This window comes from Manduca sexta, chromosome 27 (genome assembly GCF_014839805.1).
Source record: "Manduca sexta isolate Smith_Timp_Sample1 chromosome 27, JHU_Msex_v1.0, whole genome shotgun sequence".
Lineage (NCBI taxonomy): Eukaryota > Metazoa > Arthropoda > Insecta > Lepidoptera > Sphingidae > Manduca > Manduca sexta.
Window position 1 is genome coordinate 3,754,677 of NC_051141.1, and position 14,021 is coordinate 3,768,697.

Here is a 14,021-nt window from a genome sequence, read left to right on the forward strand (position 1 = left end):
TATGGCACTTTCATTATAATATAATATTCATGTTTCTCTAGCGTTTAATAGTTAAATGTTTATGTTCGTGTCATCGTATTATATCCGTAAGCATTTTGTATCTTATAAGAAAATACTAGTATCTAATACTAACTTTATAATAAGAATACCTAAGTCTTAAAATTATAACTCTGTTGTTGATGTTTTTTAATAAATAACTCCACTTTTATTTACTTTAAATGTTTATAAATTGTAAAAAATTAGACCAAAATTTATGTGTATATAAATTACTTACATTTAATTATTAATTGTCCATTTATAGTGCAATGCATGCTTAGATGTTTGACCAAATGCTTAGTAGAATTGTAGCTTAGCTTGACTTTAATACAATTAGAATAATCAATAAAAGTCAATGAAATAAAATCTTTTTACATTGTCAACATATTAAATAATACCAACGTCTACTACGCGTAGCCAATAAGGATTACTGTATGATTTTACAAGTCGCTAGAAACCGACAGAAGAATGCACATAGAATAAAACAAAAGGAAATTTACAGAGAGACAGAACATCTAAATACTGGACCCTAGACTACGTTTCCTTATTAGCTAAGCCTAGATACTGTATTAATAATATATCAAATATGCAGGATATCTAGCCTCAAGCTAAAGCAGGTATCGGTAAACAGCGTAACGGCATTCGCGCAATACCTTCTCTAGCATGCAGCAGCAAGTACCACCCAACGATATACAGCTAACATTTTGAATCCAATCGTTAATGCAATAATTTGATCAACATCGGGTATACAGGACACTTACCATATGCACAGAGCGTGTCAAAGCTTGTATTATGTGTTACGCGTCCGTCTCTGAACCAACGAACCCTACTATAGTCAAACGTTCGACCACCATGCTGCTGGCACCTTCTTAACAGTTCGATATAAATTGAACCATAAATTTCGACATCTAAAATACATTTCGCTTTAATTCGATGCGCTATTGGTGCGGCTCGCCGAAGTTCAGCTTGGATGTGGAATGTCGGTAGCCGTCCTCTGCCGTGGAGACGGACGCGCGCAGAGTCCACCGGTCTACGTCGCACGATGTTCTGTAGTCTTGCACCACCTACAACAATACCATCAATCAAATCAGTGTCACTCCTCAAACCAAATATAATTTAAAGTACATATTTACATTCTTATTCATATGAAATTAATAATAAAATATTCATTTTAAATTAATTACGAAATACTATAAAGTACATTATTGGATGAAACCTGTAAAGTTTGTGAACAAATAAAATTGAATGCCATAAAAACAGTTTCGAATATCTTTAATGGCAATAGAAGACAACACTTTTTTCAGCTAGTCATAAGTACCGAGTGATTAGACTACGGAGGTAAGATAGAAAATATAGAGACAGTGCCTCACTGGCACGACACAGTGACCGCCGTGCGCCCCGCACGGCATGACAATATCAAGATGTGCTCACCTCTCGTTGATGGTCGTCATTTCGGGGCTATACGTTCTAAACTTGGTACGAGGCGCAGCGTCAATGTGTTGTACCAACTTAAAAGGAAAAATAACAGCTAAAATTATTGCGCTCTTTTCACTACCGAGTCTTTTTTTAATGTTTAAATATTTCGGTAAATATTTTTGTTCTAATTGGTATTGGATATTTTACATTAACATTCGCAAAGAGTCTTGTAGACAGCTTGTACACACATATAAGCTTCATTCGCAAAAAGCGCTCTGCACAGTGCCCCCGGCAGCGACGGTCAGTAACTGAGGCTATAGTTACATTCATTTGTTCCAACCAACGCGTCCTGACATATGAGGGACATAGTAAGCTTATGCAGCAAAGATCGGATCGTGCCAATCAGATCAACATTTTACGTTTAACATGTCACGAAAATTTACTTATCCCACGCATAGCCAAAAAAATTGTCTATGATATAATTTACCTAAGTTTGCAGTACCTGCACAAGTTAATACCTAGGAACAGGTGTTCCATAAATAATTTCAATTTAAAAAATGGTATAACTCATAAGAAAATAATTATGTTTATTTAAAATTATTCACTTTGTTAAACTCTACTTTGTAGAAAATGATGTCGTAAAGATAACCTCCTCCAAATATGAACGTGTCGTTCCCTGCACTCCTCATAACGATCGATTCAATTTAGGATGACTATACGCAACGTGTTTCTAATGATTGATTCCCTTTCTTTCCTTATATTTTCTTTTCAATTCCTTTGTGAGGTATTCTCATAGGAATAATCATTTGACGTCAAGTCCAGGCTAGGAGGTAATTTAGTTTCACCTCTTCTAGAAATCAATTTATTCGGAAAAAGATGTTTGATGTTCTTCCCTCTTGCTTGAACCAAATTCTCTGATTCTATGCCAGTGAAATTGTATACAGCAATATTGAAAAAAAACCACATACCGTTGATTTTTTCAAACTCTGCTAAAATAAGTACAACGTTGATTTAAAAAATACCAAAACAAAGTGTAAAACGTCTCACTGCCAGACCTACCTTTAAGTAGCTAATAAAGTTAAAATGATATGCCTAACGTCGACTAAATCCGCAGAGTGGAATATATCGCACCCTTACAACTTAAGGGGCCTAACTAAAAAAAAACGATTTGTGGGAAACAAATAAAATAGATTTGAAAACAATATGTGAAATGGGCGGTTGCGGCAAAAGTGAGAATCTGTTTCTTTTCTATAATTTTCTGTTTTTGTAGTCGAGGAATAGAGCATGCTTTGGAAGGTTGTTTTTAAACAAAATCAGAAAATATATAAATTTAGATTTAGGTCGCATTTAGTTCTAAGGGTGCGAATTATCGAGTCACATTAGTTGACCTGTTATATTATAAACTGCATCCATTAGGAATGTACTGCTCCGAATCAAGATGCATACAAACAAAATAAATACGGATTGTATTTATTCTTTGTCGTCGCACTTTGATTTTGATTTACGACCGTTTTCCATAAGAGCTTTTATCGATTGATCGCGATATGGATTAATCAGAACATTTTATTTTGTATGCCTACAAATGACTTGTTTTGATTGGTTCATTCTCGGGATCGGATCGAAGAATAAGATTGGGATCATTTATTGATATCAGGCGCTAGTCGACGCCAGCCTTTAAACCCTGCATAATGTACAGTACACTTGCCTTGCGTATATGGTCCTCTCTAGCAGCGAGCTCCCTTGATAACTCTTCCCTGCGTTGTTCCAGTTCGGGGTCGTAGTTTCCCTTCTTTATACACGCTCCTATTTGTTCATACTCTCTGTACAGGCTCGCGTACTCAGCGAGACTCTGTTTCGCCTCCTGACTGCCGCTGCGACCTTTAGACGTGGCTCCGTCGAAGTCCTCACGATTAGTCACCAGGCTGTGTGATGGTAATTCTCCATATAAAATCCGAAAACACTGCAACACACACTAGGTTAGCGCGGTGGACTAAGATCTAAACCCTCTCATAAGAGGGCCGTGCTCAGCAGTGGGCAGAATATAATACAATACAGAGCTGATATTCTTATATTTCACGCAAAATCGATATGTGATAATATATTAGTAGTGAAAACTATGTTAAATTTCCTTTAACATCATATACTTTAGTCCATAATTATTTTAGATATTATATTTACAATTGATTACATTGAATAAATTGAAACAACAATTACTAAAACATTGTCGTTGTTCTCAGCTTGTGTGGTACAACCGCCACCGTAATTGAAAAGTGTCTATACCCAATCTCATTAAAATCTAACCCGCTATCATAAATATGATAAAAAAATTGCACTATCCTGTAACTTACACCCGATTCCAATAAATGATTCCAATCTTAATCTTCGATTCAATCCAGACGCTAGTCAAACCAAAATAAGCAATAGATGTGATCAAGTCAAAAAAATAAATAAAGAGATTGGTCCATTTTCGCGATATATCGATAAAAGGATTGGAATCGTTTATTAAAGTCGGCGTTTAAAGACAAACATCAGAAAACCCACTTGTACATAGAAGTGTAGAAGTAGTGCGGGCGGCTGTTGGCGCGCAGGAACTTGGAGACGATGCCGTCACCCTCACGGTACAGGTTGAGCAGTCTGTCGTATGATATATATTTGTACGAGGGCAGCCGCAGTAGCCGTTGGCCCACTTTGATTGTGTTTATCTCGCGATTCTCTAATGTAGGTCGCTGAAATTATCATAATTATAAAACAGTAATGATGCGTACATATAAACTTCGGGCTTCGATTTGCAAAGTTTTTGAATAGGTACCCCCTAGATAATCCTATTATATAAAGCTGACGAGTTTGTTTGTTTGAACGCGCTAATCTCAGGAACAACTGATTCGAATTGAAAAAAAAATCAGGTGTTGGAAAGCTAATTTATCAGGGAAGGCTATAAGGTGTATAACATCACGCTATGATCAATAGGAGCGGAGCATCAATAAAAAATAATGCAAGAACGGGGAAAATTGATTCCTCTTGAGAGTTTCCGTAGTTGTAAACAATTAAAAATTCTATCCTGGGAAAATATACACCCTGACTTTTATAACAGAAAATTTTATTCCGGAAAAACTTTGTCGCGCGGGTGGAGCTACTACTGGCAAAAGCTAGTCGGTTAATAAAGTTATTAGTTCTGAGATAACAAAAATAAAATAAAATCACGTCGAATTAAAAATCTATTTTTTTTAGATAAAAACGAATTTTGCAGAAATATATGGATTACCGAAAGTCGGCGCGTACCTACAGCATCACAAGTTGGGCGTGTGTAATTTCTTCCATTAGGCGCCATGACGACGCCTGGATAACGCAGCAACAAAGTAAAAAAATATTGCATGGTGTTTTGTTGACATCTATATATCTGTCCCTTTAGTTAGAATTATAAGAAACATTTTTTAACAAACTGTGTAAAACTGTATCGATGTGTGAGTACTAAGCTTAGCACGTGAGTGCCTACTACTACAGCAAGCCAGGTTTTGATAATCCATCTATATGCCAAGTCTGCCGAACCGCACTAGCCCAGCGAGGTGGAAAGGCCCAAACCCTCTCGAGTAGTAGACAAGGTTTATGCTCAATAGTGGGCTGTATATATATAACACAGGGCTGTAGTATTATATGTATATTTAGGCTGCGGCTTCGCCCGTGTAAAAAAATCAAAATCGATTAAGCGGTTCCTAAAACTAGCAAAATCAAACAAATAAACTCTTCAGCTTTATATATTAGTATAAATAATTTTTAACACATGTAACGGGGATCTATTTAGTTAGACTAGTTATACCTTCAGATATATAAATATGAATAACCAAAGAAATCACCTACCGTAGTAGCACTTTTTGCCCCGTATGAAGGAACATGCCCCATGCCTGGAACAGAACCAAATATTCAAACCCTAGAATTAATAAAAGCTGGTGGAATCGAATATCCAAGCGGCCATCCGTTGATATATCTATGAATTCAGACGGAGCTTCACTAAATCCCCAGTCGAATACAATGGACACGATATCAGTTTCGCATGCTTGTCGGTATCGGGTTTGGGAACCATCTAAGAAAATAAACGTTCTTTTTGTGTTGTGACGTCAATCATATGAATATAAACGGACAAAATTAAGTACCTGTTCCAAATGCTAACAGGATTGTTCAGGATGGCGTTCAACGTTCAATCCGGGTGTAAAAGTTATATTGCAAAAAAAAAAATAAGCTAATAAACTCTCATTCCTTTTTGGTACACTTACCCATGTGGTATGCTATAGTCATCGGTATACCGGTCAGAGGCTGTTGTGTTTTAATTCCGTTTAATACCTGAAAATAGTCAATTACACAATATAACAATTTATAATTGGATGAAGGAAGGAGCGCATCGCTCGTATAGTAATACTACCCAGAACTAAAATAAAGCGACCTTTGAGTATGCCAGGCCTTGGGGGAACGTCGATAGGTTTGAGATCGATGCATTCTTTTTGACCTATAATGTTAAAACATCCGACAAAATATCAAGATGATTAGTTGTACATAAACCCGGAATAGAACGATAATTGTAAACTGCTAGTATGCACTATAAAATTAAAGTAATAATATATCAATTTTCTGAACAATATTTTATTATAAGTACGGAGTAGGTCATGACTACAAGGCGCCGGCCTGTTTCAAACCGAATGATCCACGGTGACACAAACAGGTGCCTCTATAGCTGGTTTTAGACCGTATACTGGGGTTGTTTTAAGTATTGTTGCCTTACTTGTTGTAAATTGACCCCGATGTTGTGCGAGGGCGTGGTGCTCTTGCTGACGATGAATGGTATGTTCGTCTTGTTGGCGTTGCCGTAGTAGCACCGCGTGCCCGCCTGCTTCATCTGCGACGCGATGGTGGGCATCTCGTATCGGCGGCTACGGTACTTGCCGCGCCGCGGTTGACTGTGGTTCTCCTGTGTAAAGGCTAATTGGTGACATTCTCACTCGCCGTTATGAAGGTAAGTTTGTCCCAAGCAATAGAACTTATTCCGCTTGTCGGTTTTATTTGTGCATTGAAGACAGGAGGCCTTCATAAACTTTGAGGTTAATATCGAGCAAATTTGTTTTTTATTAACTGAATTCAATTATTTTTTTCATAGTCAATGTTTTAACTGGAAATATTTTATTAGATTATAACTAACTTCACAAATATGTCTAATACAATGAAAAATATAATCTCGAGTTGGCCGTTAGTATCGTTGGACATTTATTTTTATAACATACAGGTACTTGTTAATTGTTATTGACGACTATCTCTCCAAATGGAAGTGCCGATGTTGTCTATGGTAGAGCACGCATGCCTAGAAGATACCTATTCATTCGTGACTTAAAAATGCTCGTGTTATAATTATCTGTGAAAACATTATCTGGCAATGGTCGATGTATGACAACCGATAGATGAAGGTGACGCTTCGCCGTATCTATTATCGATGAAGGAAAGGGAACGAGGGAACTAATATAACACACCTTCTTTGAATCCAGGTGCATCTCGGGTTCTATAGGTCCGGTGACTGCGTCGCCGTTGAGTTCTGGCCTACATACTGCAACAACCACCATATAACATTTACAAGATACGTCTCAAACACCATTCACATAAAATGTCCTTCGACATTACTCTGACTATTCATATCATAACATTAGGTTAAATGTTTTAGTTATCTACAAGCGCAGATTATTTTGAAGAACCGGCACAGCTGCGGTCATACGTAACAATAGTCACGAACCGCAATACAGTTTACATCTCGATTCGCAAATATATATGTTCCGTAACTTTGAATTAGCCTCCAGAAGGACCGCGGCCAACCAGGAACACAATATCATATCATCCGTAAAGAAGAAAATAGTCGTTTTGGTTAAAGTAACTTAATTAATCTGACCCTATACCCATTTTGTTTCATGCGAGAGCTGTTAATGGGTAATCGTATCACTTACGTTTGGCAAAAGTTTTCCTCGTTACATCATCATTTGCCTCAAATTGGTTCATTTTCCTTACCTTTTGGTTTTTTTATTTTAGCGTCAATCGGCGGCGGCGACCGATGCGAGTTAGCGTTGCCTCTGTGTTTATTAAATAGTTCGACCACCGGCCGCTCCTCCCGTGGCCTCGGTCCTGGAAAGGAAAACGCCTGCCTGTTCTCAATCTATTTTGACGATCCAATACCGGGCGTTTCGTGTTAAAAAAAAAAGAACTTATAGTATACTATATTTTTAACAAATATATAAAATATGACCTAACTTGTGATTTTGTTAGATTGTCATACAGTTTTTATGTTAGTCAACGAAACACAAAATTCAGAATGTTGTATTACAAAGCTCCACATGTATGACATTGAAGAATAGATATGTAACTACCTTGTACCTACTTGTACTAAGATACTAAATAACAACCCTCTAACTTATGTACGTTGTGTGCGTCTATAGTACCTAGGTAAATATTAACGTAGCTTTTGAAACATGCAATGAATTTATCAAATTGAAAGATGTATACTCTAATAACTTGCTCCGTACCGTTCTCAGCAGTCTTGATCTGGCGGCGCACGCCGGGCGCCAACGGCATCGAGGTTGCCTGCTTGCTCGCAGCAGACTCCATGTTAGGAGCTAGACCACCCAAATATATTAACAGCTTAAAATAACAATTTATTTGTTACATACAATACATTGCTAAGCAAACGGTCACGGTCCTCCTACGGTTTGCATTAGATAAATCCACTGCCTTCATCTCGCCATTCAATTCCCCACTATCATATAACATTACTTATAAACACATAATACAGCAATAAATAGTAATTTTACCGCCATCTCTGGGGGGCACGTCCCGGGGCACGTGTCTCCTTCGAATAGTCGTCGGCTTGTAAACTTGAACTGGTTCCACCGGCTCGTAGTGAGCTAGGCTAGTGAACAAAATATCATAGGCAATTATCTATGATCAAGAAAAAAAAGATCCGACTCAACACAACAAAGTCAAATACAGTTGAGTGTTGGAGTAACAAAACCTTAACAATAAATAAAAAAAATCGTACCTACATTATCACACGCGTTTATATACAATTGAACTAGAAATAAATAATAGATATAAATGGCGTTTTGATTCAATGCGTAAAACATTGTAACGGGGCATATATCTATCGAAGCAGAGCAGCAATCTCATCAATATTCATAACTAGTCGGTCTGTTTAACTGATGTTCAGAAGAAAGTAACGTGGAATCTCGTACCATTCTTCGGTGCGCGGGTCGAATATATCTGTGTCGGAGCATTCGTGTGTCGTCCCTGCCGCACGCGACCTCCATCGGCCCGTCGCTGCTGACCTGCCCACTGGCACCGAATTCGCCTGAACCAAAAAATACACACGTAAGAGTATTCTGCCTTGTCGCATCGATGGCGTTATATCGGGGCATGACTGCCATGTGGACGTCTCGTGTTCGTTATAAGTAGGTATTGGATGTTTCTGCTTATTAACAGCCCGGAATATAAAATCTGTGGCTGAAAAGCGATAGAAGCTCGCCACCTGTGTACGGTATATACATGGCGAAAAGTGGACATGTACTAGTTCTGTCACTGTCTACCCGTTCGGGGATACGTGTGTATATGTGCAGTTTTACTACTTATTACATAACACTTTACAACCAAACCTGTTATAAACAGTCCCTTAAGAGAATCTGTTGAGTAAAATTTACCGATTGGCATAAAATATATAAAATAAATAAGTACTCACTGTCGCCATCGGGACGAACTTTTCGATGCTGCTTTGATCTATGATCCCGGCCTTGTTTGTTCTATATTATAATAAAAAGGATAAGTACCTAGATTAAATTATCAAAGTACATAATATGATTCGAATAATTACGGTTTAACATTTTTGCGTGGGTAGTACTTATACTACCCAAACAATATTTGACCATAAAAAATGCAGAACTTTCCTTCTCTTCTCTCAACTTAAATCCTCATTACACATTCTTAGACGTAAGTAATGTAATATTGTATGATGTGCTACTTATAGCGTACTATGTTTAAATTCGTCTTCGCATTGCAAAAATAAAATCACAATCATTTCTTACGATCGAAGGGCATAATAATGATATGACTTACGTGAATGATGTTCGGCGCCGTGTCCTGCGGCCGCCGATACATCTGGTGGTAGCCGCGCACCTGGCCGATCATACGGCGCTGCTCCACCGTCGCCGGGTCCAGGTAGCCGCGCGTCGGGTTTTGGGGCAACTGGAACGCCCGCAAGCGCGCCGCCTGCGACACTTCTGTAACCACCAGGGCTGCTATCTTCTTTTAAACTTACTTGGAACCTCATAACACATCAATCCTACTGATCTCCACACAGATTAACCCAAACGGATATTGGATTTTTTTGATACATAGCTCATCTATATTGAATTTCTTGAATTAGATTTATGATATGTTTTCGCTTAGTGCTTGCACCGTGAAATCACGACAAGAATGCACGGCGTGGATCTCGGGCGATATGTACCTACACTTCACCACATTCATGTAGTTTACATTAGGTGCAATTTAACTTTACCGGCCTGAATATAGTCACTTGACCGCCGCTTAATAAAACACACAGTTATCTATGCAGTTGGCACCGCGCAATAGATATCGGAAAAATATTATAGTTATTGTAGGTAGGTATACATTAAGAAGATGGCAAGCAAACAAACTCAGTGTTTGAAAAATAATATATACGCCTCCGAACGTGATTAATCTAAAATTAAGGAGAATCATGATATGCCATTAGTGGGTCCAGGAGATGTTCCGAATATGAACTACAAAAATGGGTACACGAACTTGTTTGCGTAGTCACTCGATTAGTAATGATGTAAATTTTTTTTACACTCAAACGTTTTGCACATTTCTTATGCTTTCATAGCTACTATACAGAATGTATCACAATCGACTACCTCACTAACGTAGATATTTACCTCACTAACATAGAGAACCTCAAATCTCAATGTGCATCGATTAAACCCCATGTATGCTGTCCGACATTATATAGTTATATTTTTTTTTATGAAAATCGACATCACGACCAAATTTTGTAATTAAAGCTGAACTATCAGATTTAGTGGTGATTTTTTACTCATTAAATTTATTTTTTACTGAGTGACCTATACTTAAATAAAGTATAATTCAGGTACTGCCCTACGCGTAAAGTAATAAATAAACTAGGCCTATCTTTCTAAATTAGTTACGACGATATAGTTACCGCTCATGAAGTCCATAGTTTTAAAACACTTACTTTTCTTCGGCTGCGTCCGGACTGTTATGAAGGGTACGTTATCGTGGTCAGCAGCCTGATCTATTACTGTAGTCATGCTTGAAAAAAACATTGTCATTATAATGACGTGCCTTCCTGAATGGCAAAACATAAAACGAATCGTGGTGCTACCTTCGTTTTTTGAGTTTTCTTTTTCTTTTTAATGTTTTCACTAGGTCGATTTTTTCTTGCAAATCATCACACCTTGCTTCGGCTGTAGCAAACTGGTCATCGACTTCAGGAATGGAAGCTGAAAATACATATAAAATAAGTAGTAACGTATATTTATAGAGATCCATTATTTTATATATTACTTCACCATGTATACATATAATTATACCGTATTTATATAAAGATAGCTCTTGAAGCAGACTTTTCGTGTAAATAAACAAAGAACCCGTACTCATAGATTATGTAACAAATAATCTACGTACCCAAAAAATAATTTGACTGTTAATTGGAATAATATATACCTCCATAATATAATCTATTTAAAAAACATTAATTGTACAACAGAAGTTTGTTCGGCTACATTTAAAAAGGAAAAAGTTAGTTAATTAAGTCGAATCTGTGATTTTTTTATATAAAATACGATACCACACGTACTACTTTTATTCCACTATTAAATTAGTGAAAAAATACCCAATATCTCGATTATTCTTTTTTTTATCGCTTGAATGACAAGATAAATTTGACGTTCGCCTGATGGTAAGCGATACAACCGCCCATAAAAAGTAGAATCACCACGCAGCACCTTGAATTACTAAAGTATTGTTTGGTATTCCACTGCGCTCCATCCTGAGACATGAGGTGTTAAGTCTTATTATGTCCAGTACTTACACTGGCTACAATGTCCTTCAAACCAGAACACAACAGTGACTACACACTGCTGTATGGCGGCAGGAATAGATATTGCGGTGGTAACTACCCAGGCAGACTCTTACATATGAGAGTGAGACCAGTAGACCACCAGTCTTAAAATCTTAATGCCATATTATTAAAAACACAATACCATTTTAATAAGTGTTCTGTGCCTTACTGAATTCGGCTTTACTGAAAGTCTATAAGAACAACAAGCATAACTTACCCCTTATATCTATTTTCCTTTCCGAGCGTGTACCTTCTACAGCGGCGCCAGCAAGACTGCTGGAACTTCTGTGACGCTTATCTGAAAGAGATCATGGAGTCCTATAGGCTTGGTAATGTTAAACGGGGCACTTAAATCCCACTGGGACCAATCTAGTATTGAACGAAAGGTACATTTATTAAGAAGTGGTTGAGATAAGAGCGGTGGTTAATTAACACCAAGATGTTATCACACATACCTTTCGCATCAATGAGATCTTCGTCAGTTGAATATATCTTTTCCAGCATCTATCTACGTTATAACTGATAAAGGTACTATTTTATTGCTGTGAACGGCTCCCTTCGCTACTGAGAGGATTAAAACCTTATTCCTGGTCTAGTGTGTGTGTTTGCAATATGTTGACGTTAGTAATTCTTGCGATAAATTCTTTGATATCTGCATACTTTCGTTAGCTATTTAAACGAGTAACAATTGTCATACTAAGTCAGAGGTGTGTGCCATGATTTTGACCCTGCAGACCTCCTTCTCAACAGGCCAAAAGAATGGATATTCTTTACTAGGCCTTCATTGTTAAGAAATTATTTATTGCATAAAAATGGGCCAGACACCGTTTACCTAACCTTAAGTTCGCTTAACTTATCTAAAATACATCTTCTAGTTTTGTGCTAGGTAGTCATTGTAGGAGTGTGTTATTAGGTATTCTTATTATTAATATAACCCAAATAATAGGCATGTCATAGTTATAAACCTCCATTTCTTGCTGATTACCAGCGGTATTTGTGAAGCCCTTTGGTGATACATAATTGATGTTGAAATTTAATCTTAGCCTCGCTCATGTCTACATTCTGAGACACACATTATGGCATAATGCGATGAACTAATATAATACATAAGAAAATAAAATGCCAAGTAGGTAAACAAAAAGAAAATTTAGAAACTTTTAAAAGTATGCACCTTGACAATTTTTGTAACGATTTACAAATAAAGAGAGAACTAATCAAGCCACATAGACATTATCATAGATGTTTGCGGTAAACAGCCCCGCCTACAATATAATTGGGCGGTACAATTTCCACGCATTTGGAAGCAAAACTCAAGCGTCAGTGGTCTACGTACCTTTAGTTATCTTTAAGCCGTCGCCCATATTAACTTGAAATTTTCATAGCACACAATAAGTAACCGTTGTGCTATTTTTAAATAACAGAACGACTGATTAATAAATAATAAAAAGGGATTTAAATATGTAGTAAAAGCATTAAAAAACCATTACGTCAAAGTTGTCAAAATTGTATCAATCATATAACAAGAAAGCATCGGCGATCACTTCGAAATCTATGAGCTTCGCCGCGATGTCCGGAGAACTGGCAAGCACAAACGTTATCGATATCCTGTGTCAATATTTAATAAATGCAATCCAGACATTGAATTAATTATAATAATAAATTTATCTTATAAGGCGTTACCAACAATAGACCTTAGTAATCTGAACACTTCATCATCATTAGCACAGGAAATCTGCTGCTGAACATAGGCGTCCCTTAAAGACTTAATAGCAGACATAGTAGCTTCAAATACTTAAGTGTTTGAGGGACCCAGTGGCAATTCTCGTGCGCTCGGTCTCTACACCGAATGCACGCCACACAGTTGTATAACCTCATGATTACCAAATTCACATTAAGGCCCATGGAGGCTCGTGAACAATTCCTCGTCTTCTCTCCTTTCATCCTACGAGGGTTCTTCCAAACACTTCCTTTCCCAGATATGTACTCCCAACTTTCCTCTAGGGCTCTACAGTCGCTAAGCTGGGGAATACCTTTATTGTGATAAGGGGCGACCCTATCTATCACCATATCCAAAAATTCCAGATTCTAGGCTTATACTGAACTGAAAAACCCAACATCACAACCCGGCCCGCAACTTGAACAAGACCTGAGCGGCTCCCATGCGCTTAAAATGTTCTCAAACATCTGGGTAACATTTGATCACAATGATCTGGAATAAATTATGGTTTTCAAGTCCATCTCCAGATCCCTCTTCCCAACTGAGCACAATGGGCACACACCCAGGGCTCCGCGATTATATATAATATAATAAATAACAATATCAGCCCTGTATTATATACTTGCCCACTGCTGAGCACGGGCCTCTTCTACTACTGAGAGGGATTAGGCCTTAGTC

The 14,021-nt window shown here is 37.6% G+C and overlaps 1 protein-coding gene across 1 annotated transcript; it reads right to left on the minus strand.

Moving 5' to 3' along the window:
* Positions 1 to 250: 250 nt before the first annotated feature.
* Positions 251 to 13,179, minus strand: LOC115444864. The gene is made up of 18 exons (XM_037444126.1): positions 12,960 to 13,179; positions 11,844 to 11,924; positions 10,889 to 11,006; positions 10,739 to 10,815; positions 9,580 to 9,758; positions 9,206 to 9,266; positions 8,706 to 8,821; positions 8,286 to 8,383; positions 8,145 to 8,230; positions 8,001 to 8,090; positions 7,489 to 7,602; positions 6,963 to 7,036; positions 6,224 to 6,409; positions 5,721 to 5,787; positions 5,308 to 5,351; positions 3,994 to 4,178; positions 3,158 to 3,374; positions 251 to 1,100 (listed from the first exon to the last, which is right to left on the minus strand). The coding sequence occupies exons 1-18, from the start codon at positions 12,985 to 12,987 to the stop codon at positions 975 to 977; spliced, it is 1,947 nt and encodes a 648-aa protein (XP_037300023.1). The 5' UTR covers positions 12,988 to 13,179; the 3' UTR covers positions 251 to 974.
* Between the last annotated feature and the right edge of the window lie 842 nt (positions 13,180 to 14,021).